Below are 26,522 nucleotides of genomic sequence, written 5' to 3' on the forward strand. Positions count from 1 at the left end.
TTGTATACTCATTCCTCTTCATTGGCAGAAGAGGCCGCAACTATCCTCATGGTATTTGTCCACGTTTATCTACAAGAACTACAGATAACAGATGCTAATAGGCCCGCCAACGCTCCCTCTCATTGGCAATCTCCATCAAATACCAACGAAAGGTGCACATTTCAAGTATGGAATCAAAGCCCTCCCCACCACACCAGACGTCTCTTGCTTACTTTGCTACTGCTAGATTCACCGAGCTGGCTAAAACATATGGAGGCATGTTTTCACTCAAGCTTGGAATGGGAACAGCCGTCGTCCTTACAGACTGTCGAATTATCAGGGAACTTATTGATAAGAGAAGCGCTGTGTCGAGCAACCGACCACCGTCATACGTTTCCCAAGGGATCATAACTGGTGGAGATCATCTCTTGGTGATGGAATATGGGGCGACCTGGAGATTATTTCGCAAACTGATCCATGAGGACTTTATGGAATCCATATGCGAGAAGGAACATATTACAATCCAAAACGCGGAAGCTATTCAAATGCTACAGGATTTTGTCATTGCGCCAGAACATCACATTCTTCATCTGAAGAGGTTCAGCAACAGCGTCGTCATGAGTATATGTAAGTGGAGCCTGCCCTTGATGATGCCAAAATCATTCCTTGGTCAAACATGATTGTTACAGTATTTGGTACCCGGTCCCCGTCTTATGATACTCCCCACATGACGAGGCTTTATGACTTAATGGAAAACTGGTCTAAAGTGATGGAGACCGGTGCCACGCCGCCAGTGGATACATATCCCTTTCTAAAACTGATTCCAGAACGGTTTCTCGGGAACTGGGTGTCGCGGGCAACAAAGGTCAAGAAGGAGATGGAGTCACTCTACAGTGACATGGTGAACCATGTTCTTTCTCGTCGCAAGAAGGTGGGAAGTAAGGACTCATTCATGGACAGAGTACTTGACAAGAATGATAAGCTTGGTCTCAGCCAACATCAGCTGTATTTCCTCAGAGGTGTTATGATGGAGGGAGGCTCTGATACGTCCTTGTTGATCATCATCGCCTGCATACAGGCGCTGACAAAATGGCCGGAAATTCAAAGGAAGGCACAGAAAGAAATCGACGCCGTTATTGGAGAGGATTGATCACCGGTATGGTCTGATTATTCAAAGCTGCCATATGTAGCCGCCGTTGTCAAGGAAGTGATGAGATGGCGACCGGTCACTCCCCTTAGCTTTCCTCACTGTCTGGCGGACAGTATGGACAACCTCAACAACGATAAAATCCTCAATGATAGAATACTAACTGGCATCGATCTGTAGATGAGTGGGTAGATGGGAAATTCCTCCCCAAGGGAACAATTCTTATTATCAATGTATGGGGACTTCACCACAATGAGGCTCAGTTCCCCAATCCTGAGATTTTTGACCCGGATCACTATGCTGGTCAGACTCTGCTGGCCCCCGAATATGCAGCCTCGGCCGATTACAAGATGCACAACCACTATGGATATGGTGCGGGCCGTCGGCTGTGCCCTGGCATCCATCTTGGGGAGCGCAATCTCTTTCTGGCCATTTCTAAGCTTCTCTGGGCGTTTTCCTTTGACAAACAAGTTGATGAAGCGGGTAAGGTGATTGAGCCGGATGTTGATCCGGTGACAGGATACAGCGAAGGCTTTCTAGTGTGTGCAAACCTGTTTCCTTGCAGGATCACGCTGAGGTCAGAGGCCAGACAAGACACAATCATGAGAGAATTCGCACAAGCACAGGCCGATATCTTCTCCGAATTTGAGAACTAAGTCATGCCTATCCTCTCATTATAATTAGGTGGTCCAAAGCGCCATTCACTTATGAATCTGGGAAGCTCTGTGTGAAATTAGACTTGTAATCTTCGCGATATATGGTTGGTTATGAAATTTCAACAAAGCGAAGGCAGCTTGCAGGTTGGGTGGGGTTGGGTTAACAAGTGTAGTCTTCAGATTGGGCGATGACAACAGGCGAGCGGTATCATACATGACTCTGGATGTTATCTATTACAGTCTCCTCTGCACTCCCCTCCCCCCCCCCCTTTTTTCTTTTTTTTCTCCTTTTATCGCCGCACTTTTGCTCGTTTCCTTTTGACTGACATTGCTTATTTGCACATTGGTTCGACAAGCATGGATCGAAGAAAAATATTAAATTACATTATCAACCATGTCTTCCTTCCCCCAAAGTTGCCGCAAAAAGATGACAGTGATCATGATATGAATGTACTTCTACTAGAGAAGTTAATAGATGCAATGAAGAAATTTCAATCATTTCTTCCCCAGGAAGACAACGCCAGATGGTCTGTTTGCACAGAGTGTTTCCAGGGCATGCTTGAGCTGCGTGAGCAGGGCAGCAAATTTTCAGGTGAAAAGTTTGGGCGTGCATTGAAGCAGATGGCTACTGGAGGTATCATGTAGAGCCAGCAGTGGAGCGAGAAATTGATGCTGACATTTGATCCACAGAATTCATTATTCTTCACATAGTCAAACAGAATGCTGGTCTTATAATCTGAAGGCGTACAAATCGGTTCTCCTTTGAATCCTTTGAGATTGCAGCGACAGCAGCCGCGGTGACAGAAACAAAAGGCCAGCTGTGTTGGTTCTTCCCAGGGCCAGCCATCTCTGTAAAATTGGACTGTGTCGCGGATAGTACATTTTGAGAAGCTTTTTCACAGATTCTGACTCAGCTTGACGTCAAAACACCACTTGAAGCGCGGCCAACTGCCTTTAAAGCAAGTACCAGAGTTGACGAGGTCAGAGATACGGAGAGTCCGATGTTCGTTACTCAGATGCTGACTGGAATTCTTCACGGCATTGGTGAGCCCGCCATCACTAACCGCATCCACAAGTGTATGTGAGATGACGTCCTCTGGAAAGACGCCTTCAAGCCCTGGCGGCGCTCCCCTTTATGGCTCCTTGTTCGTGTTGGGCTACAGACAAGTCTGATGGACTCGAATGAAGAGGTTGAGAGACAAAAGGGATATAAGCTGTATAAGTTGTTCATGATCTTCTTCATGAGCAGGATCCTACAGGATGCTCTTCAAGCTGCGTTACCTAGTGATACTTTGTTTATCATGAGTGCGAAGATCAGTCGTCGCATGCTGAAGCTTGGCCTCACTGATACATCGGCCTGGCTATACCGCGTGCACGAGGTCATCAGGGAGGTCTGAGAAGAACTTGACTGGAGATGGCTTGCAGTGGAACAGGAACCTGACCCTTGAGGAATCGCAAAATACTGGAACCCTACCGCACTGAATTTTGCAAAGGATTGTCAACTATCTCTTAGGAAGTTGAATCCGTACCTTAAAAATGCCATGCCTGGCCTCTTGACAAGAGCTCCTTCATTGTCATTCAATCCTGACTGCCCTTGGAGACCCCTGCAGTCCAGTGTCGAGCTTCCCAGTCTCCAAACTGCTATAAGCGGGCTCGGTGAGGCTGTGACTGAAATATTCCTGGCAGATGTAGAGCTGTGGACCACAGATCACCTTGGATTCTGGCTGGCTGCAAATATCCAGTCTGTAACAAGCTGTGTCTCGCTGGCGGATCTGCTTGACACTTACATCTCCATCGCTCTCCTGATATATATCACCCGTCCGGATGATTTTTCACTCATGATTCTTACCTGCATGGACATGTGGGTTGCCCTGGATTGATGCGCCGTTCATCATATCCCGCTCCTGAGACAATACCAGCCGCCCTTCCTGTCATCCTTGTTTGAGCCGTTGTTGACACCAACGAAAGCACAAATGGAGCGACTTTGGAGCATTGAAGAGTATCTGGGAGTGCGACGAAGGTCGGCACGCTGGTCATTGAAGTTCATCTTTGAGTCTGCTGTCAGTGAACAAAGTTTTGGCGTGCGCTATTTTGATGATTTATCCCGGTATGAGGCCTTGAGGGCCAAGATCGAGAGCGATGCTGAAGAGCAGAGGTCCAGAAAGAAGGCAGAGCTCACAGAAAAGCAACAGCAATACAATCGCCTGATACAAGAATCTAAGTCACTAAGTTGCCAATACATTCCTCATTGGGACTCCCTCAGTCAATTTACCTGGATACATGACAGTGCGTGTCAAAAGTGTAATCTGGAGAGGGAGGCGCGTAGCCTCATGATTGAGGTCCATGAGTGGCCCCTTCCAGAGGAGACCGCCGCCATGAAATCTGCCATCTTTGAACTTGATGCGCCTGTTGAGTTCACCAGATGGCGTGACACGACATATTGCATCCTAATTGATGTGTGTACCCCTGGCAGTTCAAAATCCGAAACCGGGCGAAAAATATATCATCTGCATGATTATGACGCCCTCAAGCATTTTGCCCGCTCAAGACCTGGCAGGCTTTGATTGGCCTCTTCTGTGAAGCTGTTTGTGAAGGCATACTACCGCATTTGCGAGCTTTATACTGCCACTGAGGAGAACATCTGTGTGCTGAATGGATTGTGCTACAGGCTATATGATGCGTCGTCACAGAACTGGACGGCAGATCTCAACCATTGTGACATTTGTCGAAATTGCACTTTCACACTTCCAGAAGGACCCTTCAAGACTTTACAATGTGCATTGCAATCTACTCATCATACCTCAAATCAAGTGCTTGCAAACCAAGATGCATGTACAGGAGTGAATTTTCATAAATATTATCATTTTGCTACGCTACGTTCGGGCCATCGACTGCAGTGGAGAAATATAGCTCGTGAACTGGTCAGCGCGAATTTAGACTTCAGTCGCGAAGAGACGCATAGGCTGATTGTCCAAGCAATCTGGCAGGCAGGATGCCGCGGAAACAAAGGTGTCTATCGGGAGAGCCACTTGGATCTGGAAGAGGAAGACTTTAGTAGATCCCTGATACAGGCATTGAATGATGTTTTAGGAACTGTGGAGAATAATTGGCAAGGTGCCACCGCATGCCGCACTCTTGTTGATCTGGCAGCACAAGTGCTGTCCTTGTCACCCTGCCCAGATGTACTCAAGGATTGCCTTTCATTCCTTCATCGTGCGGGAGAAGTTGCCTTGCAGTGGACTCGCGATTTGAACCAGAAGCTGTGGGAAGCTGAGCAAGACAAGCAGAGGCAGCAGTTGAGCATGCAGATCCTCAAGGCTGCGTTGACATGTCACCGGACATTCAACGTCGATCAACAGTACTTTCTTTCCATGATGACAACAGATAATGACTTTGCAGTGTTTCTTGAGTGTTCAATCATCATAAACCATCGTTGTCCAGCGCGAACGGACACTCTACCCCAGCCATTGAGGAGGTTACTACTCCAGTTTTGACGTCTAAATCATGCACTTGAGCCATTTCTGAGAGAAAGGATCTGGTATCTTAGTCTGGGACTCAACATCGCTGTCGCTCGGTTCTGGGCTGGCTATGAGCCGGATGACCTGTGGCACTCTCTTCCTCCCCCGCAGGACTGATGGGTTACAACAAAGACTCGCGGCAAAGATGGGTTGATATCCTTGCCTGTCCACTACGACCTTTTGGATGGTAGCCTGCTTGTCAATGGTCTGCCTCTCTCACGACTTCCGACACCATATGAGAGGCACGAGTCATACCGACGGTTATTTGGGGAGGTCATAACACTTATCCTTGTTGGCATTTGATAAATCGCTGACTCGTATATGTCTTTTAGAAAATCCTCGACATTGTCCCATTGACTATGACAGGAATGGCGTTCGAGATCAGACATGAACTGTTTGGATGGCAGGTCTGTACCTGTCTATGACCTTCCAAGTGGACGATTCGCGAGCTGACGAGAAACAGGTGCATTTGTGCATGGTTGGCTCAGAGCTTATTATTTGTGCTAGCAAGTCTGGAAGCACCTGTGAGTTGATACCTACTCATGCTCTACAGGGTGATTTTCCCCAAGCATTTGTCAACAACTACACGCATTGGCGGGATCTTGAATCTGGTGTAATCAAATGGCGCCCGTTGACAGATCCTTGGAATTTGTCTGCTGCGAATTGGTGTATGCAGCCAGACGGACGGGGAGGACAAATGCTCATGTGTGGAAAGTCAACTCTCATAGATATTGCTAGCCCAACAGCAAAGGCTGTCAATTCTGTTCTAGGCTCATTGGAATCGATGGAGCATATCCACATGTTTTTCAATGAGCAGGACGGCACAGTTGACGTGCAGCTGCCGCGCATGAAGCTCGACTTCTTCCTTCACAATAAAGGACAGGAACTTGAATCAAAACAGTTCCGTGGAATGATCGTGGATAGAAATCAGTCCATCGGGACATTTACCGGGCTTACAATGAAATTGGTGCTTCATCATCCAGGACACTGATCACGCAGTGTTATTGTTCCCCACAGCATGGTACATTTCTCACCGAAAGAACATCACATATGTGTGGTTATCGACTCTAGTGGTCATAAGTCTGTTCCATATCACCACTTCCAGGTCGACACACTCCTGGGTCGACTTGTCGACAATGGCAGTCTTATAAGCAAACTGTTCAAGAGCTATCTCCATGCAACCACTGCACATTGCTTACCAGACACCCTGACCAGCAAAACTGGCACAGAGCAAGCCCTTGCTGTCTTGCGTGAAGCCTCAACCCGCTCCCTTCACGGATACGGGAAAGCGGAGTTTGAGATCTTAAGACACATAGCACAACTGACCCCACAGTGATGGTACTATCCCAGACACCTGCGCGTGATGCACAAAGAGGAATGGACCAACCTTTCGCCGCTATCTCATCATAACGTGTTTTTTATGTTGGCTTCCTCACTGTGGCACTCTGCTTGTGATCACCATTCTCTCTTTGGTGAGCCTCAATTGGATGCTGATCTCGGAGTTACCGATACACATCTCCTGGGAAGGGCATCTATCTGTGATTCTGCCTTCCGTGTTGCGGGCTTTGGAGCCGCGGATTTCACTTATGAGCATGACGCCATATATGATTCCCGGGACTATGTCCCCCAAGGGCACTGTGAGTCTCAGGCCCGCTGGATTTCAAGTCTAGTTGACGCCTGGTCGGTTAATCTCAGCCCAGAAGGCCAACTCCTTTCTATTCTTGAATCTTGGCAAAAGCCTCTTCGAGGCCCGGACCTGCAATCCAGTAAACTCGCACGGCTGGGATACAGCTCACACCTGCTAGATTGTGTTGAGGAATTCCTCCTGGATGAATGGTGTACGCTCACACAAGTACTGACTTGCTGCCGGGAGAATGAGCATAAATATTGAGTTATGTTCTTCTTATCCATGCTGGTGTTTTCGCGTTTCTCGCGGCAAGGATTGATTGAAACACTGCTGGCCTTCGCCACTGTACCCAGAATGTGAGCGTTGTGGCCGCCACAAATGACTCCTTTTGACCTTTCCAAAGGATATGTACCAACAAGAAGCCAGTTACAGAGCATCATGGAGGATAATTCGTATTCATATTATGATTGCCCGGAGGCACATTTACCGCCGCGTCCATATGAAACTTTGTACGACACTGAACGACGGCGCAGGGATGAACATAAAGCAGCAAAGGAAGAGAAGATTGATTTGTTTGTGGACAGCATCATGCAGCAATGGCCTGCCATAGAATTCCAGCCTCCTCAGATTAAGGACTGTCACGAATACATATCCTTTCATTGTGCTGTGACAGATGTAAGGGAGTGGTATTACCACTGGCGTCGGAATTCGGAGTTCAGGACTTACATACAGAAGGTTCAGAGCGTCCTGGACGGACTTCATCCGGCTGCTCAGCCCTCAGGCTTCCGACATCATTTTCAGATCCCTAAATGCTCATATAGTCCCAAGTGGGCTTTCGTCAGCTTCATGAGCGTATTTGGAAAACCTTCGCCGCCGACCAATGCGCCTCCTTCATTGGATCTTGAGCATGTAGTCTTTCTAAAAGAGCAAAATGAGAGCAACGATAACAGCCTGGAAATGCTGCTGCAACGCATAGGCTCCCGCTGTTCCAAAGGCTATGAGCAGCAATATGTCAATAACCTTCTCAGAAGTCTTAGGTGTCTTCGCCAAAAGAAGGACGTGGATTTTATTCCAGAAAGATGTGAGGGCATAAAGTTGCTGCTGGAGGCATATTTAGGTCTGTGTAGGAAGAATCTTGACGGTGTATTCCACTCTATTCATGCCAACCTGGAGGCAGATTGTTCCATCACAGATCAAATTGTGATGCGTGCAGGTCTATGGCCACGCTTGTCTCCGACCTCACTCCTCCATCATCTTGTGCCAGGCGAACATGCCATCTTAACGGATGGGTGGAAGTATGCTCTCGTCCAGTACGCCCTAGCTTTGACGACCCTACAACGTGCTGAACGCCTTGTCGCATGTATCAATGACCTGGTGAGTTTGACAAGAGAACTGAAAAACTGCGGCCATGAAGGGTGGGACCCGATGCAGTATCCAGAATGGCTTGTTCTTGAGGTGGAGAGCAATATCTTGATTCGGGAGCAACAGGCCTGAATCGCGCTAGAAATGGTGTCCCCTTCATCAGGCACTAACTTGATCATGCAGTTGAACATGGGCAAGGGAAAATCATCTGTCATTGTCCCCATGATTGCTGCAGCTTTGGCGGATGGGGCAAAGCTGACTTGTGTGATTGTCCTTCGGCCCCTTCTGAAACAGATGTTTGATGTGCTGCTTAGCAGAGTCGGTAGTCTCCTCAACCATCAGATCTTTCAATTCCCAATTTCGCGCTCACTCCGCTTTGATGGTTCCCGAGCTCGTCAACTTCGCGAGCTCTGCCGCCAGTGTATGGAGGCCAGAGGGATTCTACTTGTGCAGCCGGATCATCTGCTCTCCTTTGAACTCATGGGCCTCGAACAACTCATCTCCGGAAAGGAGGACCTAGGGATGCATATGGTCCAGATGCAGCTCTGGTTGGAGAACAATTCCTGCGACATCCTGGACGAAAGCGACGAGATTCTCAACGTCAACTATGAGTTGATTTACACTATTGGTACACAGCGTCCCATAGACATGAGTCCGGACTGTTGGACTATTGTCCAATCCCTTCTCGGACTTGTATCCCGATTTGCGAACACTGTTCTTGAGGAATATCCAGGAGGACTTGAAGTGAAGGGTGAACATCCTGGCAGTCCTCCGTGCGTCCGAGTTTTACAAACACGCGCTGGAAGGACTCTTCTCTTGAAGGTTGCTGCTGAGGTTTGCACTTCAGGTCTTCCTGGGGTGCCACTGCATTTCTTCTCGTCTGATGTGCGAGATGCCATGCTGCGATTTATCACCAACCGGGATATCGCAGAAGCCGATATGGATCTTTTGCATCGGCGAGCCTGGGGAGAAGTATCCACCAGGACAAGTCTACTTCTCCTTAGAGGTCTCATATCCGGAGGGGTCCTGACTTTTGCCCTGGAGCAAAAGCGTTGGAGAGTCAACTACGGACATGATCTGTCACGAACAATGCTGGCTGTGCTGTATTGGGTGAAGGATACACCCGCCCCGCGTGCTGAGTTCAGCCATCCGGATGCTACTATTGCATTGATGTGTTTGGCATACTATGCCTCCGGCCTCTCGGATGAACAACTGCGCATCACGTTTGAGAGGCTCTTGCTATGTGACCATGCCCAGGAAGAGTACGATCTCTGGGTCCGAGATACAACGGGCTTACCTCCAAGTCTGCATAGGCTCACAGGTGTCAACCTGAAGGATCCAATGCAATGTTCGGAGCAGCTATTCCCCCCACTGCGGCGGTCCAAAGCCACTATTGACTTCTACATGTCCCAGGTGGTCTTTCCAGCCTATATGAAGGAATTCCCCCAAAAGATCTCAGCGTCCGGTTGGAACATAGCGCGGTCCAAGGTGCATCTGACAACAGGATTCAGTGGCACCAATGATAGCAGGTATGTTCTGCCGTTGGACGCTCAGCAATGTGAGCTCCCTGAACAGATGCACACCAACGCGCTGCAGCTCGGCCATGTGTTGCGATCGGAGAACTCATTCCAGCCCTTGCCACACAATGGCAGCAGATACCTGGATGCAGACACACTGTTGCGGATGGTTGTCGCATCGAAACCGCCAGTGCATGTCATTCTGGATGTCGGTGCGCAAGTACTTGAACTTCAAAATGAACAAGTGGCAAGTGCATGGCTTGCACTGGTACCAGAGTCAGAAGCACAGGCTGTGATTTTCTTCAATGATTTGGATGAGCTCTCGGTCCTAAGCCGGGATGGAGAGGTTGAAATGCTGAAAGCCTCCCCGTTTTCCCAGCAGATGGACCAATGCTTGGTTTATCTCGATGAGGCTCACACGCGTGGGACCGATCTCCAGCTTCCTACATATTATCGGGCTGCGGTCACTCTTGGCCCTGGTCTTACTAGAGACAGACTTGTTCAAGGTGCGTTTCACATAACCTTAGCTACTCCTCCCATGTTGACTCAGAAGCAGCCTGTATGCGGATGCAGAAACTTGGAAAGGGCCAATCTCTCATTTTTTGCACTCCTATGGAGGTACAAGAAAAGATTCTGAAGTCCTGTGGCAAGGATCTAAGTGACAAGATCGACATAGCTGATGTTCTGGCATGGAGCATATATGAGACATGGTCGCATACAAGGATGTGCATCCTGTTGTGGGCAATACAAGGGTTACGCTACCAGCGTCACTTCGTGGCATGGTCGAAATTAGCGAACAGCACAGATACAGAGGATCTCAGGACAATTGCAGAGAGTTTCCTTGAGACTGAGGCATTGAGCGTCGAGCAGCGATACGGCCTTGATCAACCCATGTCAGGGGAGGAACTACTGCTAAAGGAGGATACCGAAGATCCCTCCTTGTCTGGACAGGAGGCGCAGCTTGATATAATCAGACATACATGTCAAGAATTTTCCCTGGTCACATTCCACAAAGCAACACTGCAGGAGATGCAGGAGCGTGAGCTGTCGCCCAAGAACGAGTGGGAACAAGAAGTTGAGAATCCACCCCCTTTGGAGCCTCAAGAGCACAGCGTAGATCGTGATGTGAGATGCTTCATCAAGAAAGGCATTCTGGATAGGTCCTCTATCGCTTTTCGGTCGGCGTTCGCGTCTCTCAGCTCCACAAGCGCTTTCACTTCTTTTGAGAGAAACGGATGGCTGGGATGTCTTCTTGTCACAACTGACTTCGCTCGCACGGTCCAGGCCCCCAAAGACCAGGTGCTTGATAGTTATATCAGGCCGGTTCAGTGGATAGCAAGCTGCGGCGAGGGCGTCCAGGGGCATTATGTGATACTCAGTCCGTACAAAGTCAATGAATTACTGCCATCTATACGGCGGCATCGGGCAGTGAATCTGCATGTATACTCCCCGCGCACCAACGTGTCTTCATGCCCGTTAGAGGATCTGCATTTCTGCGCCATCCTGAAAGGTTCTATATCTCCTCCTCCTAGTCTGGTCATGCATCTCAACATCTTTGCCGGTCAGCTCTATTGGAGAACTTATGACAACTATGTCTCTCTGTGTCGCTTTCTGGGTCTTTGCCACAGTCCACCGGATCGTGGTGTAGATATAGCCAGTGATGGCTTTATCAACCCCGGGCACAGGGCAAAGTACGATCTCAACATGTGGAGCGAGTGTCGCTTTAGCCAGTCTCCAGTGGCATTTTTGAGAGCTCTTATGGCGCTAAGAAGGAGAGGCCAGGTAACGGATAGATCTCATATTGGCATGCTTCTTAATGGAATACAAGTTGATGAGCAGCATTTTAGAACACTTAAGCAGACTTAGATTGTTATAGAGTAGCTTAATAGATAATTTTTTTTATTTGAAGTATACTACAGCTATGGCCATAATTAACATATAACTTAATTCTATATAGATTATGAGGAATTATAACATTCTAAATAATCTAACTTTTAAAAACCATGATCCATTTAAGTAGGTAGACATTTAGTTTAAGTTAGAGATAATTCTATCATATCTGAAAGTAGATATTCTATATATTAACTAGTTCTCTAGTAATATATCTCCGGGGCATTTTCGAGTTCTCGACCCTCCAGACCTCAGGTCTGAAGAGCCTGCCGTAATCCGAAGTACGTGTGTGACACCTCGTCGCTGATTTGGGACCTGAAGATAACAAATTCTCCAGAGGATCCAATTATCATAAGTTCTTGCCCTGCATTACTCCGTGCTCGGTCTTTCTTCGCACACTCGAGAATGGGACCTGGTCGCACGGGCATCTACGTCAACCCAAAGGCTCGTTCCTGGCACCATGATCCGGATTTTGACGCCAGGATCATGGAGTATAATCGGCGCCTGCCAGGCTTTGCCCCAACTCCGTTGATCCGCGTGGATTCGCTCGCAGGAGAACTTGGGGTGAGGCATGTGTTCGTCAAAGACGAGTCCCACCGTGCGGATCTCCCTGCGTTCAGGATCCTCGGGGCATCATGGGCTACCTGCCACTCTGTCGCACGAGCCGTAGGCTGTTCTACTGACGTCTCCTTTTGAGGTTCTTCGGGCAGCTGCACGCGAGAATGGCATCAAGCTTTTTGCGGCTACTGACGGGAATCATGGACGAGCCATTGCTCGGATGGCCAAGATTCTAAAAATAGAATCTGACATCTTTGTGCCTTCAAACCTCGACCAAGCGACACGGGATCTCATTTCCAGTGAGGGAGCTCAAGTTATAGTGATTGGCGGAGACTACGACTATACTGTCAAACAAGCCAGAATCAAATCAGAAATGCCAAACGGGCTTCTGATTCAAGATACAGCATTTGAGGGATACACAGAAATCGCACAGGTATGCCGAATACTTGCATCGAATGCCATTATTTAATTTATCCCTCTTAGTGGACCGTCGATGGCTACTCCACAGTGATGATTGAGACTGAAGAGCAGGTCCGCGAGGCCACAGGGAGCACCGTGGACTTTGCCGTTGCTCCTGTCGGTATTGGATCATTTGCGCAGTCCGTGGTTTCTTATTGGAAGAGCAGGCCATATCCGTGCGCTGTACTGGCAGTTGAGCCAGACGCAGCACCATGTTTGAAGACCAGCCTAATCGACAGCGTGTCCATAACGGTCACCACTGACAATATGATCATGTCGGGTCTCAACTGTGAGACGGTCTCCTCGATTGCGTGGCCGATACTCCAGAAAGGCGTGGATGTCAGTGTATTAATATCTGATATTGAGGCAGATAGGGTAGTGAAGCGACTCCAGTCCCTTGGCATAAACGCCGGACCATGCGATGCTGCAAGTTATGCTGCACTCGAACTTGTTTCTCGGAATTATCGAGAAGCCGTTGCATCGCCCAATTCAAACGCCATTGTTGTCCTGTTCTGTACAGAAGGGAAGAGAGACTACAAGCTAACAGAAGGGCAAAAAGCAAAGCAGAAATGAAAGCATATTCCTTGACGGAGCAATACGCCAGTCGAGTCCTCATTCCAGGCATCGTGTCACCATGCTGATCGTCAGTCTCTGTTGCGATCACTATGCCAGGGCATATCTCACGAATATCTCGAGGGTCTAGGAACCGTCGTTCAGGGTCAAATCTGGGCACATCGCCGACATCCACACAAAGAATTTCAGCAACTTCGTCAACGCTAGGTTGTCGTGCGGAGTAGGTAAGCCGTCGCAGAGTCTTGAATGCTGCTTGTTCATGCTCCTCAGGGATCCAACACAGCATTCTGCGTGAATGTGATACAGGGTTCTGGGTAGCGATCTGAGCCTCTCTTGAAGTTGCAGGCGGTTGAAACAGGGAGCCAGCTTATCCAGTTAACTAACCACCAACCAAAACCTCATGGTAGAATTTAAACCTTGCCTCTGGCATAGGTAGACCCATGGACTTACTATCAACTAAAACAATGACAAAACCCGCAGTTCAATCGTCAAGGCGCTTACAGTGATATTAGTAGAGAAGCTGGTCATGATATGGTTGTTCTTACTTAACAGTACAGACAAGGAGCAGAGACAGGTACAATCGATACCATACGTTGTATATATATCAGGGGCAAGAGGTTTTCGTGCATCGCCTTCTATGGTAGGCCAACTAGACCATGGGGATGAATATACATATCAAAGGATCTCCCAGCGGTAGTCCTTCAGCCGTAATCGTTCATAAAATCGAATTTGTAGCCAGTCTTAGGTCGCACTTTGTTCTGCGTCTTCCTGCTCGATCGCTACCATCTTCTGACCCACTAACTCAGCCACCTGTCGCGCTTTCGCATCGAATCTCTCATCCCCAGCGACAAACGCAAACTGATCCTTCCACTGCTTCCACCTCTCCATACTCCACATCGCCCTGGGACCATCAATCTTCTCCACCTTCTTGCATTGCTGGTACACGAAACGACCCTCGTCCGGCCGTATAATCCACTGCGCCCCCGCAATCACATCCCCGCCAACCCTGTTCGGTCCGCCGACCTTGCACTTCTCAACGTCGGGATAGTCGCGGCTGGAAGGGAGAATATCGCCCAGCGCGCAGAGAAAGCCGCAGTCTATGAAGCCCGCAGCGGTGATGCGCGCGATAGCGGATTGCCAGTTGCGCCAGCGAAGTTGGGTTTCGCTGCCGGGAGTCTCGATGTCAGAATATGGATACGAATACTCTGTTTGCCAAAAGATCTTGATCAGCCATGGTTCCCTCCCGTCGACAAGCAAGAGTCAGGAAAACATACCATCTGCTTCTCTGCGGAACACCTCAGCCAAGGCCATCCAGTTTCCTCCAAACGGCCACAATCTGATCATCTGATCCTGATCATCGGGGTCTTCTGCGGGAACGCCATCAGGGACTCGGTGCTCCGGCATGGCTCTCAGCGTCTCGAGGAATTGAATGATCCTGCTTGTCCGAAATGATACGGCGGAAAGGCCGAACACAACTTGGCGATCGATTGAAAGACCATCTCGATATTGCCGCTGCCATTTGGTGCGACTGAGCGCAGGGTGATACCCTGCTCTTCTTCTTCAGGTGTCAGGTTCCTCGGATCCGGCCGCTTCATGAGCTCTTTGAGCCGCATGTTGGCTTCGTCAACAATCCAGGCGTCAAAATTAGTAGCGGCCTTGGATGGTGTCACATCGCCATTGACCAAGGCGTGAAGCCTTTTCTTGTAGAATATGTCCTCGTCGTCATCGTCGTTTCTGAACAACTGCAGATCAAGCGGTTTCTCGTCCGACTGTTCGATAGCCATGTAGAAATTTGACCGTGCTGTTGCTCCGAAGGAAGGTGGGTATTCCGATGACCCCAGGGACACCGGGATGCGGGAGACTTGTATACTTTCTCAAGCCTCATTCTTTCTCAGAATATTGTCGCCAAGCCGCACGAGAGCATATGACTGACCGTGAACTATATCAACACCATCCATGGGCCAAATGGAAAGAAACCCTTGGGAGATTGGGGCAGCAAGCACCTTAAAGCTTAATGCCGTCAGAGATTGGCCACCTGCACCTGACTTGGGCAAGAGGTAGACCTCAGCTCGTGTGAGGCAGCTGTAGGATTCCAGGCAGTGGGATCAAGAACGAATATGGTGAACTGCATGGAATCATCGTGGTTGCATAAGCACTAGCGCTCAGCCACCCCGCTCAATCTCGACGCCACGTAATGCACAAAAATCGGATCGGGGGCTATGGCGCAAACCTATGTATGTATAAGGCTGCCTGGAGTCCTTAATTCCACTCTGGTGTTGTAATTCTTCTTGGCAGGTGTTGGAGCCCATGAACAGATGCCTGCGGTTTTCCCTTTTTGGCTGAGCCAAGCGGAGATTCTGAACACTAAGGCGTCAGTCATGATGGTTGCTGTCTGGAGTGGGTAAATAATTCTCAAGGCTGAGGATTACAGTAGATGCGCAGGTTAGCATAACTGTGCCCTATAAGTCTTTGTTTTGTACGTAGTATGGTAGACGAGAAAGTCACGTTACATTGCCTTGGCCTAGCCTTCAGACTGTTTTAGCATTCTTCTGTATGCTCCTTTATGTGTAATAGCTTGCAGATGTTGTTGTGCCCTATGCAGGAGTAGTTATGTGGACTGTCAATATAAAACTATAAGCTGTACTAATCTCAAAATAATTGTTAGTCCTTGATATACTCCATAGGTATGCAGTGTACAAGGAACAGTCAATTACCCTAAGGAAATCTGATCATGCAAGCCTCAGCTGAATGTACTCTGTATGCATGTGCTGTGTGGAGCAAGGTTTGAGTCTTATAGTGGTGGCAATGGTGAAGTGTCAATCAGCGCGAATCAGTGTTGCACGGACGAACTCGATGTTGTCACAATACTGTACATAAGGCTGTTCCCGTGCAGAGCCGTCCGCCCCCAATGCGATAGATCCGTCTTCAGGAACCGAGCAATGTTGATTGGCGGCTCTGAGTGGTCTGTACTCGTAGGCCGTGTCAATACTTAGGTAGTATGTTAGTGGTCGCGTACTCCATTTAGCGCTGTTGAAGACCTCCGCTAGCCCCCACGATTCAGGAGGATCCCCAAGGATTTACATCCTCCCGAATCTTCTTATTCTCACTGCTAAATTTCTTCATGGTCCTGGACTGGGGCCAAAAAAAGGGATTTTACGAGCCACAATCCCTCTGAATGAGAAAAACTTGAGCCCTGTCACAACAATGCAGTCTGATAATAAAAGGAGAGAAAAAGAAAGAGCTGATTAAAGAGAAAGTACTAGGCCTGAGTGGAGAATTAATAGAAAACCGTATAGAAGAAAGGTGTAGATCCAAGAAGCTATTCTCTAGTTAACTAGTTAACTAAATTCTCTTATCTAATCCAACTTAGGTCCGGTGTACAGTACAATTGTCCTCTTCCAATTGACACCAATTGCAGTCAGAGCAGATGTGTTCTCTCCCTAAACACACCTGTTAAAGCCCTTCTGATCGTCACCATTGGGCTTCCTGTCCTTGTGGCACATGACACCACAGTAGTGCCCATCGGTCTCGCTGTACACAACGCGACACGGGCCCGGCTCCTCCCTCGGCCTCTTGTTCCACGGGTACATCTTTGGGTTCTTGCCCTCGAGGATGGGAAACTCGAGCGTTTTGACGTTTTTGGACATGCAGGCCTTATTGTCCCACTTGATATGGTCCAGGTTTTGGAATTCATGTGGATATCCGCTGGCGGTATGGATGTTCTTCCCGGATGGTGCCTTCTTGGCTAGCGATTTGGCGTAGTCTTCGGAGAAGGACACCTTCTTGCCGGCCACCGTGCAGGTGAGTCTCTATTTAGGATGTAAGTATAATTGTCAAACTTGCATTTGGATTGGTGTTCCTGGATGTTCTTGAAGAGTAAGATACTCGCTATGCTTTAAGGTCGGGGCATAATAAGTGAGGAATCTTGAGAACGAGATATAACGAAAAACACAGGAACACACTCTGTCACGAGCTTCCACAGGAGTTGCGAGCGGTGTAGCGAGAGCAGTCCCCACAAGGAGGGCTAGAAAGAATTTGACTTTGATGGGAACCATCTTGAATTATGTTTTGAGATCGGACTAATAAAGCAAAACTGTCCAAGGTAATCTAGATGATTCAATGATTCGGAGATGCGGTTCTCAATGCTTCGTGGAAGGGAGCAATTCTCCATCTTATACATTTTCAAAGTTCCTCCCCCTGCTTGAATACGTTCAGCTCTTTGCTATCTTTTCCTCATTGAAACATTATGTGTACAAGCAATTACCATTCTAACTGGGATAACAGGCTTGGCGACAATTGATCACCCGAATCCGTTCTTCCCTACAAGACAATGATGACATCTCGGCATGTCTGATGCTTTCAGCCTCATCCTGTTCAACAGAGGATTATAATCCTAGCCAAGATGGGCTTCGTTGTTGGATCAGATTTCAGTATTAACGGCTAATGGTGACATTCCTAGCACAGTTCTATTCATCCCTTCACCAAATACCAAAGGTCCCGGGACTTTCAACTTCGAGACATTGCTATATTATACCAACACTATTGTGAAGGCATCCATAAAGTGATTAGACGTTGTGATAATTAACAGAGTCTAGGAAAAGTATGTCAATATCCTAATATCATCAAAGCAGTGAAGTCAATGGCTTGTTCAGAAACCTTTGGTGATAAGCCTGTAAAAAGAATACTCTATAGAGGTTCAGCGAGTAGATATAAATAGAAATATATTGGTAATGCATGCCTTGTATTATTCTTTAGTCAGGATTATACTTCTTTAGGGTTACTCTCTCGAACAAACTTAACTTCTTGGCCAAATCTGACCTGCATAGACTGCTAATCCTCAGGCCAACAGTGGGGGCAGAAACACTGTGACATCTCTTGGCTCAGCCGCGGCTGTCTGTTGTGCTGAGTTCCCGCTCTACATTTGTGTTACCATGATGTGACAAAGCCCTCGTTCGTTTTTTTTATCTTGCGGAGACTGCTTAAATGAGCTGATCTCATCCTGAAATTATCCCCACAGTTAATTTCTTTCCTCAATCCGCTTTGGTAAGATTTCTGCATACACAGGGATCAACCGATCAGACAGGAGTTGCCATCGATCAGAAATAATGGCGGTGAATAACCCTCTCGGACTTCAGCTCGAAGCAAACCCCGGTGAATGGGACGTCGAACTCAAGCTGTTCGACATACTCACCACCTACCTCCCACAAGACTCGGCCTGGTCCGCTCAACATGCAGCCAAGCAGATCAACGGCCTCTTCCCGAATAACCGCCCAGGAAACGACGACGAGAAAGAGAGTCCCGGGAGCTTCCTCGCCGAGTTCTGGGACCTCATGTTTAGAATCGCCTACCAGCTCGACTACCGGAATGTCCCGATGCAGCGCTTTATCAGCCTGATCAAGGCGCTGCAGCAGCTGCCAAGCGACATCACGCTGGAAGACGGCTCGCGCGTCTGGCAAGATCTTCCTCATCTTCCTATGTTTTTGACCGAACGGTGGCACAGTAAGTTGGTTCATGTTCCTCCAAAACCGGCGTGCTAACTTGCCCTAGGACTCAGCCCTCTCGAATATGTTCCGGGTGACGAAGCACTCAGACGATGGAGGAACTTGAATGGATTGACCGCATATCTGACAAACGGAAAGATCTATGGCGGCCTGTACCGCGCTCTCGCCAGCATCTCCATGTCGCTGGAGAACAACGATAAAAAGACGATGAAGACCACCGTCGCTTCTCTTGTCCCAACGGCGGCTGTTTGGTTTACGCTCTGCAGCCCGAAGATCTACAATGCCTGCCAGGAAGAGAAATGCAAGGACAGTGAAGTACGATGGAAGCTCTGGCAAGGGAATCCAGGATACTCTAAGGAGCGCTGGGACTTTTGGAGGAGACGATTTGCTGAGCTCAGCACTCATCAAGAAGCAGAAGTAGAGTCCAGAGATGCATGTCAGACTGCAATCTCTGCAATGGACGCAGTGGCTCTATAGGTAAAGATCAAGTGATATGCATGGGAAAGCCACCTCTGTCATCATTCTTTCACCTCCGATACGGGTTGAAAAAGGTTATCGGCCCTGACCCATTGATTTATACCAGGGAGGAACGTTCTCTTCGTCTCAAACGCAATCAATGTGCTAAATTTCAGGCTCTCCAATGACCGTCTGGTATACTTCTTCTCGACGCCGATGTCTTGCACAGCATCGTGACTACCTAACTGTAATTCCATACTCTACTTGGCCTAGCCACGTTGCTAGTATTCTGTACGGACAGCGGACATATTTGATCAGTAGCTGGATAAACGTATAACTTGGTAATCGTACTGATTTTAATAGATTATACGAGGGTCTCACGGGGTGTAAGAGATATATTTCAACACAGGAAGCTTGGTCAAAGTGCGACGTAGCATCGAAGATTTTGTCTTTGTCGACGCACGATATATTGTGTGAGATTAGACAGTGAGTTACATAGACCAGATTTATTATATTTATACTTTCAAGATGCTCGAGTTCAGGAAGTATCCCATGGTTGTTGGACAAGGCGGGGTCCGGGGAAGGACGCCGTTATCTCCGCTAAACGCCGGGCGCCCGCATCGTCAACGAAAGACAGGCTGGTCGAACTTGCGAACGTAAAAGATACCAAGGAGACCAGATCGCTATACCACCACTGATTATATCAGGTTTCTTTTTCAGTCTCGCTATCGGCAGGATGCCTTCTGTTCTACGTTCACAAGCGACCGCCCTCATCACGGGCGCGGCCTCGGGCGTTGGCTTCGCAACCGCCAAGCTCTGCCGTGAAAAGGGCATGCACCTTGCTCTCGTCGACATCGACGGTGCGAACCTGCAAAAAGCAAAGGATGTTCTGACCGCCTTGGATCCCTCGTTGAAGACGGAGGCATACACGATAGACGTTGCGGATGAAGCGGCTTGGGCAGACCTCGGCAAGGAAGTCACCGAGAAGTTCGGGGAGGTCGATCTGTTGATGCTGAATGCAGGAAAGGGTTTCAAAGCGGAGGGACAGCTTGAGGGTGGCAGGATAAAGACCTGGACTGACACCGGGTACTGGAAGAAGGTAGGTAGAGTCGAGAGAAGTCTTCGCATAGAGCGGTTAAAGCTGATTTCTTATCTTAGACCCTCGACACGAACGTCTTCGGTCCTCTGAACGGACTCTCAGTCTTCCTGCCCCTTCTGATCTCGTCTCCGAACAAGTCACCGAAGTCTATCGTCCTGACCGGATCCAAACAAGGCATCACGAACCCTCCTGGCGGCGCAAACCCCGCGTACAACTCCTCCAAGGCGACCGTGAAACACATCGCCGAGCATCTCTCATACGACCTTCGATCGGACGCGTCCACGTCCCACATATCGGTTCATCTCCTCATACCCGGCTGGACCTGGACAGGCTTGATGGGGAACGTTGGGCCAACGGACGAGAAGGAAGTCAAGAAGCCCGATGGGGCATGGTACCCGAGCCAGGTTGCGGAATACCTGAGCAAGGGACTCGACGAGGGCGCGTTCTATATCCTCTGCCCGGACGGCGAGACGGACAGAGCTCTCGATCAGGCTAGGATGCGGTGGGGCAGCGACGACGTGATCGAGGGCAGGCCGGCGCTGTCGCGGTGGGAAGAGAGCTGGAAAGTCAAGGCCGAGGAGTGGATCCAGGCGGATGCAAAGAGTAGGAGAAACGGGGCTTAAGATCAGGCAGTATTTATTCACGGGGACTACTACTATGCCAGGCAGGCTATGCTATATGTCCCGGGTCCTGCATGAGTATCGGCGTCCCCAAAACCCTTTTATCTATATCTAGCCTCATATATGTATCATGATATCAATATTTCATTGAGTTAACTGCGAGAACTGAATAAAATACATCATTACCAATACGAAGGGAAGACAAACTAAGCACGCGGATAATGTCTGTTCTACGAACTATATTCTTTGCTTGACAGGGCATGAATTAATTAAAAAAATTCTCATTTTAAAATCTATTGAAGCCTTTATCGATAGCATAAAACTGCGTCATGTCTAATTTATAATTCCTGCTTCCTAGGACGTCTTTTTCAACGGCTCCAACACTGCTGGTGCTTAACAAGGAATCACATCCTATTAAAGTTTTGAGATAGCCTCATCTCAGGCATATAAATTACGTCGGCATCGAAGCGGTATCCGGAATGCGCGGTAGACGCCGATCATCATAAACGTGGTGCTCCGGAATCAAGGCACGTTTGCCACGCCATGATCTATCGATTAGGGTTTTACTTGAAACCATAGTTACCAGGGCAGAGGTGGCTTTGCCCTTTAAAGATGCAACCAAGATAGACAGAAACCCCCACTCCGGAGTAGCTAGAGCGAAATCAAGCTTTGGCTTAAGGTGCCGTAACCGATCTATATTTCTTGTCGAATTCTCGGGCTTCGCCGTACAGGCTAAGAGGAATTATGGCAGCCTTACGACCCCTAGCCATCCTGAAGTCCTGATATGAGTCGACCTTGTCTTGAGAGAGCGAGAATTTCAGTTAAGATGTATATCATTACTTCAGCTTTGCAACAAAAGTATATGCACAGTGGTAGAAAAGAGTACAAAATTAGAGTCATTGGACGTAGTGAGAATAGTGACAGCGGGTGATGATGCCGTTTTTGTTTTTGGAATTGTTTCAGACATTAGCCTAGCAACCATTATTCATATGGAATACCTTCCAATACGAAATGTTTTGTGCGCATGAATGATAAGGCCCATTAAGATCACACGTACTCCGTAGAGCAGCGGAATGGCTCGATCCGCGGAATCTCCGCGGAATCTCCGGAGTGCATGTCAATCTCCGCTCCCGAAGGCGGCGGAAGCTTGACCTGGAGAGAATTGAGACTAAAATCTTGAACTTGGACCGTGTTGGTAATATCCCCGAGTGTAAAGTCGTCATTTTAACTTTATTTTCACATGCAAACAAGTTCTGTGGTAGTCATTGAAGACTCGTCAGCCTGTCCCTGATAGTGGCATCTCGGATGTCGCAGACAGAAAGTCAGGCACATCAAAAAAAGAAAGTAGTGCAAAGAGGAGATTGGGCAGAGAGCCTTGTGGTCCCTGAAATTGCTTACCGTTTAGCTTGACACTGTGAAATTTTGCAAGATACATTTACCGCTGTCTGACGAGAGTTTTCTCGTTCAGTGCCGCAAAGATCACTTTTGTCACCATTTAGCATGTACCTTATGGAGATGCCTGAGATGCTATGAACCGGACAGTGTACCCAACACCTTTATGCATGTACATCCATGTGGTCAGGTACGTGACTGCCTGCCACTGTGATAGACGGGATGCCGAGGTATGCTTCATGTTTCCATCGCTTCTGCGTCGGACAGACCGATGTCGGGTATCTCCAGTGCTACACATCGTGCCTGGATCGAGGCTCCGATGTCAACTCCTGCGCCGCTCCGGGCGTGCATAACCGACGTTGTCGTCCATCTTGCGATTTGTTGATATCTACCGTTGTCCCACCGTGGGTCGTTGTCCGATTATCTGATTATCTGATAAGAACGATAGGCGGCTCCACTGAGCGTCGATCCCAATTCGATGCTTGCCAAGATGGGAAATCTACTCCGCTTTCTGACGGTTGCCAGCAGATGTTGATGCCTTACTGAGATGCTCGGAGGACAGTATGGGTCGGTTGGACTGTACAGTACCGTGCCTACTGTCCACTGCATGGCCTCTTGTATAAAATTCTACAAGCCCGGAATGTTTAATATAAAAGACATCTTCCCTTCTCTACCCAGCGTCATTCTTTTCCAAACTCAATCATAGTGGACACTGGTTCCTTTCGTTAGTGTTAACAGACATCCAATACAACACCCAGTCAATCACCATGAAGTTCTTCTCTCCTCTTACCGTCGCCGGCCTCGTTGTGTCGACCATTGCTGCGCCTTCCTCTCCGACTACTTCTTCTACAGCAGCAGCTCCTACTCCTACGGGTCCCACCAACCCCGTCTTTCCGGCAAGCAACAACATCGATGACTTCTTCCAGTGCCTCTACCCCTTCACGGACCACTACATCGACGAGCTGAAAGCACTCGGCACGCTCAGCTACAACGTGCTACTCAGCTGGCTTCACTGGGAAGTCATCTGGTGGGGAAACCCGGCCAAGGTTGCCCCATACTTCGCCGAAACGACCCTCAATACGACCCTTCTCGTGGGATGTGTGGTCGAGACCCTCGGTGAAGATCTCAATCAGAACGTCGATACCGTTCTGATCGATTTCCTGAAGACGATCAAGGTTATTCCCTACAACTCTACGTCCGGCATCCCTCACACCTGAGATCTTAAACCACATCCTCCAATAGCCACTTCTGGATTCACGGGATCGCATATTCGATCAATCAACTATCAAGCGGCGCCAGTTGTCAAGAAATCCCCATGCATCTGACTTTGGAAATGGCCTATCTTATAACTGTTGGATATAACGAGGATGGAGTGCGGAGGACCGAACCGACTTGATCAGGACTGCTCCTATTTCAATTCCTGATGTACTGTACATCACAATTTTTTTGTACCTCTTGTTCCCATTCCCTAATTCTATATTCCTTTCTTCTATATGGCCAGCAAAGCCATACCATTGTTACATCAAAAATTTTCACATCCACTTCCTCTGCATCTGCCTTATGCTCTTCATATTACTAGAAATTGGATCCCTATCCTCCTCATGTATCAGCTTTTATTTATTGTCACGCTGTGAATTATCCATGTACAATGAATTTCACGTTTAGTGATGGCGAAGGTATTTACCTTCTAACCATAACCTTGGCTGAGCTGCTCATCTCCTTTTCTTGAACATGACAACCTGCTCAGGAATACAGGTGAACCTGTCCCTCTTGATACGAGTGATTTCGTTCCCGGCTGCGATCTCAAACTCTCTAATGACCGTGACCAGGAAGAGTTTAATGATAACATTCGCTACATTCTTACCCAGGCACTTCCGTGGCCCCATTCCGTATTCAAGGAAGCTGTATCGAGCCTGTTGTTTCGTGATATGATACCACCTCCGAGGGCAGAACTCGTGCCCGTTCTCTCCCCAGATGGGAGAGGTTTTGTTGAGGCGCTGGGTGTCGATAATCACGGTAGTACCTGCCGGGATCAGGAAGCCATCGATACGTTTCTCTACCGCAGTCGTCTCGGGGAGGGAGAACCCTAGACATCGGAAATTGATAAGTACGGGAAAAGGAAAAGCGTGCGCGGGAGCTAAGTGAGATACTTACACACAGGAGGGTTATTGCGAAGGATCTCCAGATAAGTTTTGTGAAAGAATGTGTCCTCCCTTCTGACAAAGTTCGCCACTGAAATATCTTCCTCGTACAGGGATCGCACTTCTGCTAAGAGCCGCTCCTGGGTAGTCGGGTCCCTTCCGATGTTGATCAACGAGTACGCGAACTGGGCAGACGTCACATCTATATTGGTAAAGAGGGCCTCATCAAGAGACTGAAGGAACTGCGAACATCGAGAACTATTTAGCTTTGGCCCTGGAAACGTAAGTCAAGACTACGTACCATATCCATCGTCAACTCGCCGCTCTCAACAGTTCCAAACATGGATTCCGCGCGACACTGTCTTCCGGTCTAAACACAAGCATGTCAGCTTGCCACATGTGTTAACTGATGGAGTCTACGCTTACCTTCCTTGCTTCAGTGATGACATGTAAGTTGAATTCTTTCCAGCCATGCTGATAGTCTTTCAAAGCTCGATTTGCTGCCGTCGGGAGATAACGGTAGAACGGCATGTTTTCCCAGGTTCCAAAGAAGGTATGTTCTGTGACCTTTTCGTGAATCTTGTTCAAGTCCCACAGTCGCTCATAGATCTGTGGTGATAGCAGCGTAAGTTCTCCGCCTATCATCCCTGGCTATGCTTTGGGGGTATCATTATTAGAGCGCCATACCTCCTCCGTGAGCATGTCTCCGTACAGGGACAGTGCGATCATGCGGAATGGCAGCTGGCGGCAGGCTTCGACACTGTCAACGAAAAACCCATCGGATGTGGTTGAGTTTGCCGCGAAATCCGCAGGGAGCTTTTCGGCCCAGTCGTCTAGGGCTGATTGAAAGTCCAGAATCATTGACGCGCATTCTGGGGCCGAGAAATGTGCCTCAAGATGCCTCCTTGTTTTGTGCCATCTTTCTCCATTTTGAACACCGACACATTGTCCTAAGCTCCTGCATGTCAAGGACCGGTCAGCATGCTTTGAGCAGGGATAACGCTTCAGTCAGCCGCTTACCGGAGGAAGTACTGGCCCATGTTGGCGTCTGGCTTTTTTCGATGGTCTATGCTCAGTGGTTAGAGCGTCAGTAATAGAGACATGCAAGACGGATTATTACCTCTTGCATCCTTATCAAAGAAATCTCGAACCTGGGTTGGATTGAATAGCACCAGCTCGAGCTTAGATCCGTTTTTGACAAGATAAGGATCGTCTCCGCATCTTTCTTCTCCTTCCTTTGAGAGTTCTCGCCTGTGATACCAGGAAGGATTCTCATCAGCTCGCACACTCATAGGTGATATCAACAATGTCTTACCCATGAGAGAAACGCAGATATCGAGTATCTTTCTCAAGTAGCTGCAATTTCCGCCCATCGAAGTGCCTGAAGTGCAGCGTATTGGTCTTCTGCGTCGAGTAGAGGGTAAAAAGAGCCCCAACGCCCAAGACAATGAGAGACAACCGAATTCTCAGCAGCAGGAGCACGAGAGTGGATATGGGCCCATTGCTGAAAATATCATTCCGTGTAGTAACCAAATGGATCTGGGTCGTTAAACCCAGGTAATCCGGCACAGTAGTCGCATTCATCCTGTCTTACGAAATGCGAGAGAGAGAATGCGCGGGAATGTGCTACGGAAAAGGTCGAATTGGAGGAATACCCCGTTCATGAGAGGGTTTGCTCGTCATGTAGCCATGAATCTCCCTAGACATTGGTATCAACCCGCCTACGTGGTTAAAGTTACCGAGTCTTTGTCGAAATCCACCACGAGGATAAGGAACGGAAATCCCGTGGGTCTCGTTAAGCCATCAGACCACCCATGCCAGGACGATCAGGCCATTTTTCCGTGTCGATATCCTGGAATTGTCGGGGATCAGGTCTCGGTGTTCTCCTGAGGTCAGTTAATCAGCAACGCGCTCTGCATTCGTAATGGTGGATCCTACCTCCAACTATGGATGTTGGTTTGGGGATCACTAGTCATTTCTCCAACCTCGACCCGAAAATGAGAACACTCCGCCGTAGCACTGCACTC

At 48.5% G+C, this 26,522-nt stretch overlaps 10 protein-coding genes across 10 annotated transcripts; 7 read left to right on the forward strand and 3 right to left on the reverse strand.

Moving 5' to 3' along the window:
* Nucleotides 1-167: 167 nt before the first annotated feature.
* VTN00DRAFT_3394 (uncharacterized protein) lies at nucleotides 168-1,782 on the forward strand (the record flags this gene model as incomplete). The annotated part of the gene is made up of 3 exons (XM_069429706.1): nucleotides 168-606; nucleotides 669-917; nucleotides 1,307-1,782. The coding sequence occupies 3 exons, from the start codon at nucleotides 168-170 to the stop codon at nucleotides 1,780-1,782; spliced, it is 1,164 nt and encodes a 387-aa protein (XP_069282775.1).
* A 1,973-nt stretch (nucleotides 1,783-3,755) lies between these two features.
* VTN00DRAFT_3395 (uncharacterized protein) lies at nucleotides 3,756-4,346 on the forward strand (the record flags this gene model as incomplete). The annotated part of the gene is made up of 1 exon (XM_069429707.1): nucleotides 3,756-4,346. One exon carries the CDS (start codon nucleotides 3,756-3,758, stop codon nucleotides 4,344-4,346), a length of 591 nt encoding a protein of 196 aa, XP_069282776.1.
* Nucleotides 4,347-7,365: 3,019 nt separating this feature from the next.
* VTN00DRAFT_3396 (uncharacterized protein) lies at nucleotides 7,366-11,672 on the forward strand (the record flags this gene model as incomplete). Its single annotated transcript, XM_069429708.1, has 3 exons — nucleotides 7,366-8,301; nucleotides 8,473-10,312; nucleotides 10,363-11,672. The coding sequence occupies 3 exons, from the start codon at nucleotides 7,366-7,368 to the stop codon at nucleotides 11,670-11,672; spliced, it is 4,086 nt and encodes a 1,361-aa protein (XP_069282777.1).
* Nucleotides 11,673-12,101: 429 nt separating this feature from the next.
* On the forward strand, nucleotides 12,102-13,493 carry VTN00DRAFT_3397 (uncharacterized protein; the record flags this gene model as incomplete). The annotated part of the gene is made up of 4 exons (XM_069429709.1): nucleotides 12,102-12,362; nucleotides 12,394-12,687; nucleotides 12,738-13,052; nucleotides 13,386-13,493. The coding sequence occupies 4 exons, from the start codon at nucleotides 12,102-12,104 to the stop codon at nucleotides 13,491-13,493; spliced, it is 978 nt and encodes a 325-aa protein (XP_069282778.1).
* Nucleotides 13,494-14,027: 534 nt separating this feature from the next.
* VTN00DRAFT_3398 (uncharacterized protein) lies at nucleotides 14,028-15,070 on the reverse strand (the record flags this gene model as incomplete). Its single annotated transcript, XM_069429710.1, has 3 exons — nucleotides 14,028-14,491; nucleotides 14,561-14,721; nucleotides 14,763-15,070. The coding sequence occupies 3 exons, from the start codon at nucleotides 15,068-15,070 to the stop codon at nucleotides 14,028-14,030; spliced, it is 933 nt and encodes a 310-aa protein (XP_069282779.1).
* Nucleotides 15,071-16,726: 1,656 nt separating this feature from the next.
* VTN00DRAFT_3399 (uncharacterized protein) lies at nucleotides 16,727-17,341 on the reverse strand (the record flags this gene model as incomplete). The annotated part of the gene is made up of 2 exons (XM_069429711.1): nucleotides 16,727-17,095; nucleotides 17,249-17,341. 2 exons carry the CDS (start codon nucleotides 17,339-17,341, stop codon nucleotides 16,727-16,729), a joined length of 462 nt encoding a protein of 153 aa, XP_069282780.1.
* A 1,050-nt stretch (nucleotides 17,342-18,391) lies between these two features.
* VTN00DRAFT_3400 (uncharacterized protein) lies at nucleotides 18,392-19,264 on the forward strand (the record flags this gene model as incomplete). Its single annotated transcript, XM_069429714.1, has 2 exons — nucleotides 18,392-18,785; nucleotides 18,834-19,264. The coding sequence occupies 2 exons, from the start codon at nucleotides 18,392-18,394 to the stop codon at nucleotides 19,262-19,264; spliced, it is 825 nt and encodes a 274-aa protein (XP_069282781.1).
* A 715-nt stretch (nucleotides 19,265-19,979) lies between these two features.
* Nucleotides 19,980-20,965, forward strand: VTN00DRAFT_3401 (uncharacterized protein; the record flags this gene model as incomplete). Its single annotated transcript, XM_069429715.1, has 2 exons — nucleotides 19,980-20,342; nucleotides 20,402-20,965. The coding sequence occupies 2 exons, from the start codon at nucleotides 19,980-19,982 to the stop codon at nucleotides 20,963-20,965; spliced, it is 927 nt and encodes a 308-aa protein (XP_069282782.1).
* A 2,156-nt stretch (nucleotides 20,966-23,121) lies between these two features.
* On the forward strand, nucleotides 23,122-23,571 carry VTN00DRAFT_3402 (uncharacterized protein; the record flags this gene model as incomplete). Its single annotated transcript, XM_069429716.1, has 1 exon — nucleotides 23,122-23,571. One exon carries the CDS (start codon nucleotides 23,122-23,124, stop codon nucleotides 23,569-23,571), a length of 450 nt encoding a protein of 149 aa, XP_069282783.1.
* A 495-nt stretch (nucleotides 23,572-24,066) lies between these two features.
* VTN00DRAFT_3403 (uncharacterized protein) lies at nucleotides 24,067-26,079 on the reverse strand (the record flags this gene model as incomplete). Its single annotated transcript, XM_069429717.1, has 8 exons — nucleotides 24,067-24,440; nucleotides 24,509-24,737; nucleotides 24,797-24,865; nucleotides 24,922-25,104; nucleotides 25,183-25,453; nucleotides 25,516-25,561; nucleotides 25,616-25,746; nucleotides 25,811-26,079. The coding sequence occupies 8 exons, from the start codon at nucleotides 26,077-26,079 to the stop codon at nucleotides 24,067-24,069; spliced, it is 1,572 nt and encodes a 523-aa protein (XP_069282784.1).
* Nucleotides 26,080-26,522: the final 443 nt, after the last annotated feature.

This window comes from Thermoascus crustaceus (genome assembly GCF_041956765.1).
Source record: "Thermoascus crustaceus strain CBS 181.67 unplaced genomic scaffold VTN00scaffold_15, whole genome shotgun sequence".
Lineage (NCBI taxonomy): Eukaryota > Fungi > Ascomycota > Eurotiomycetes > Eurotiales > Thermoascaceae > Thermoascus > Thermoascus crustaceus.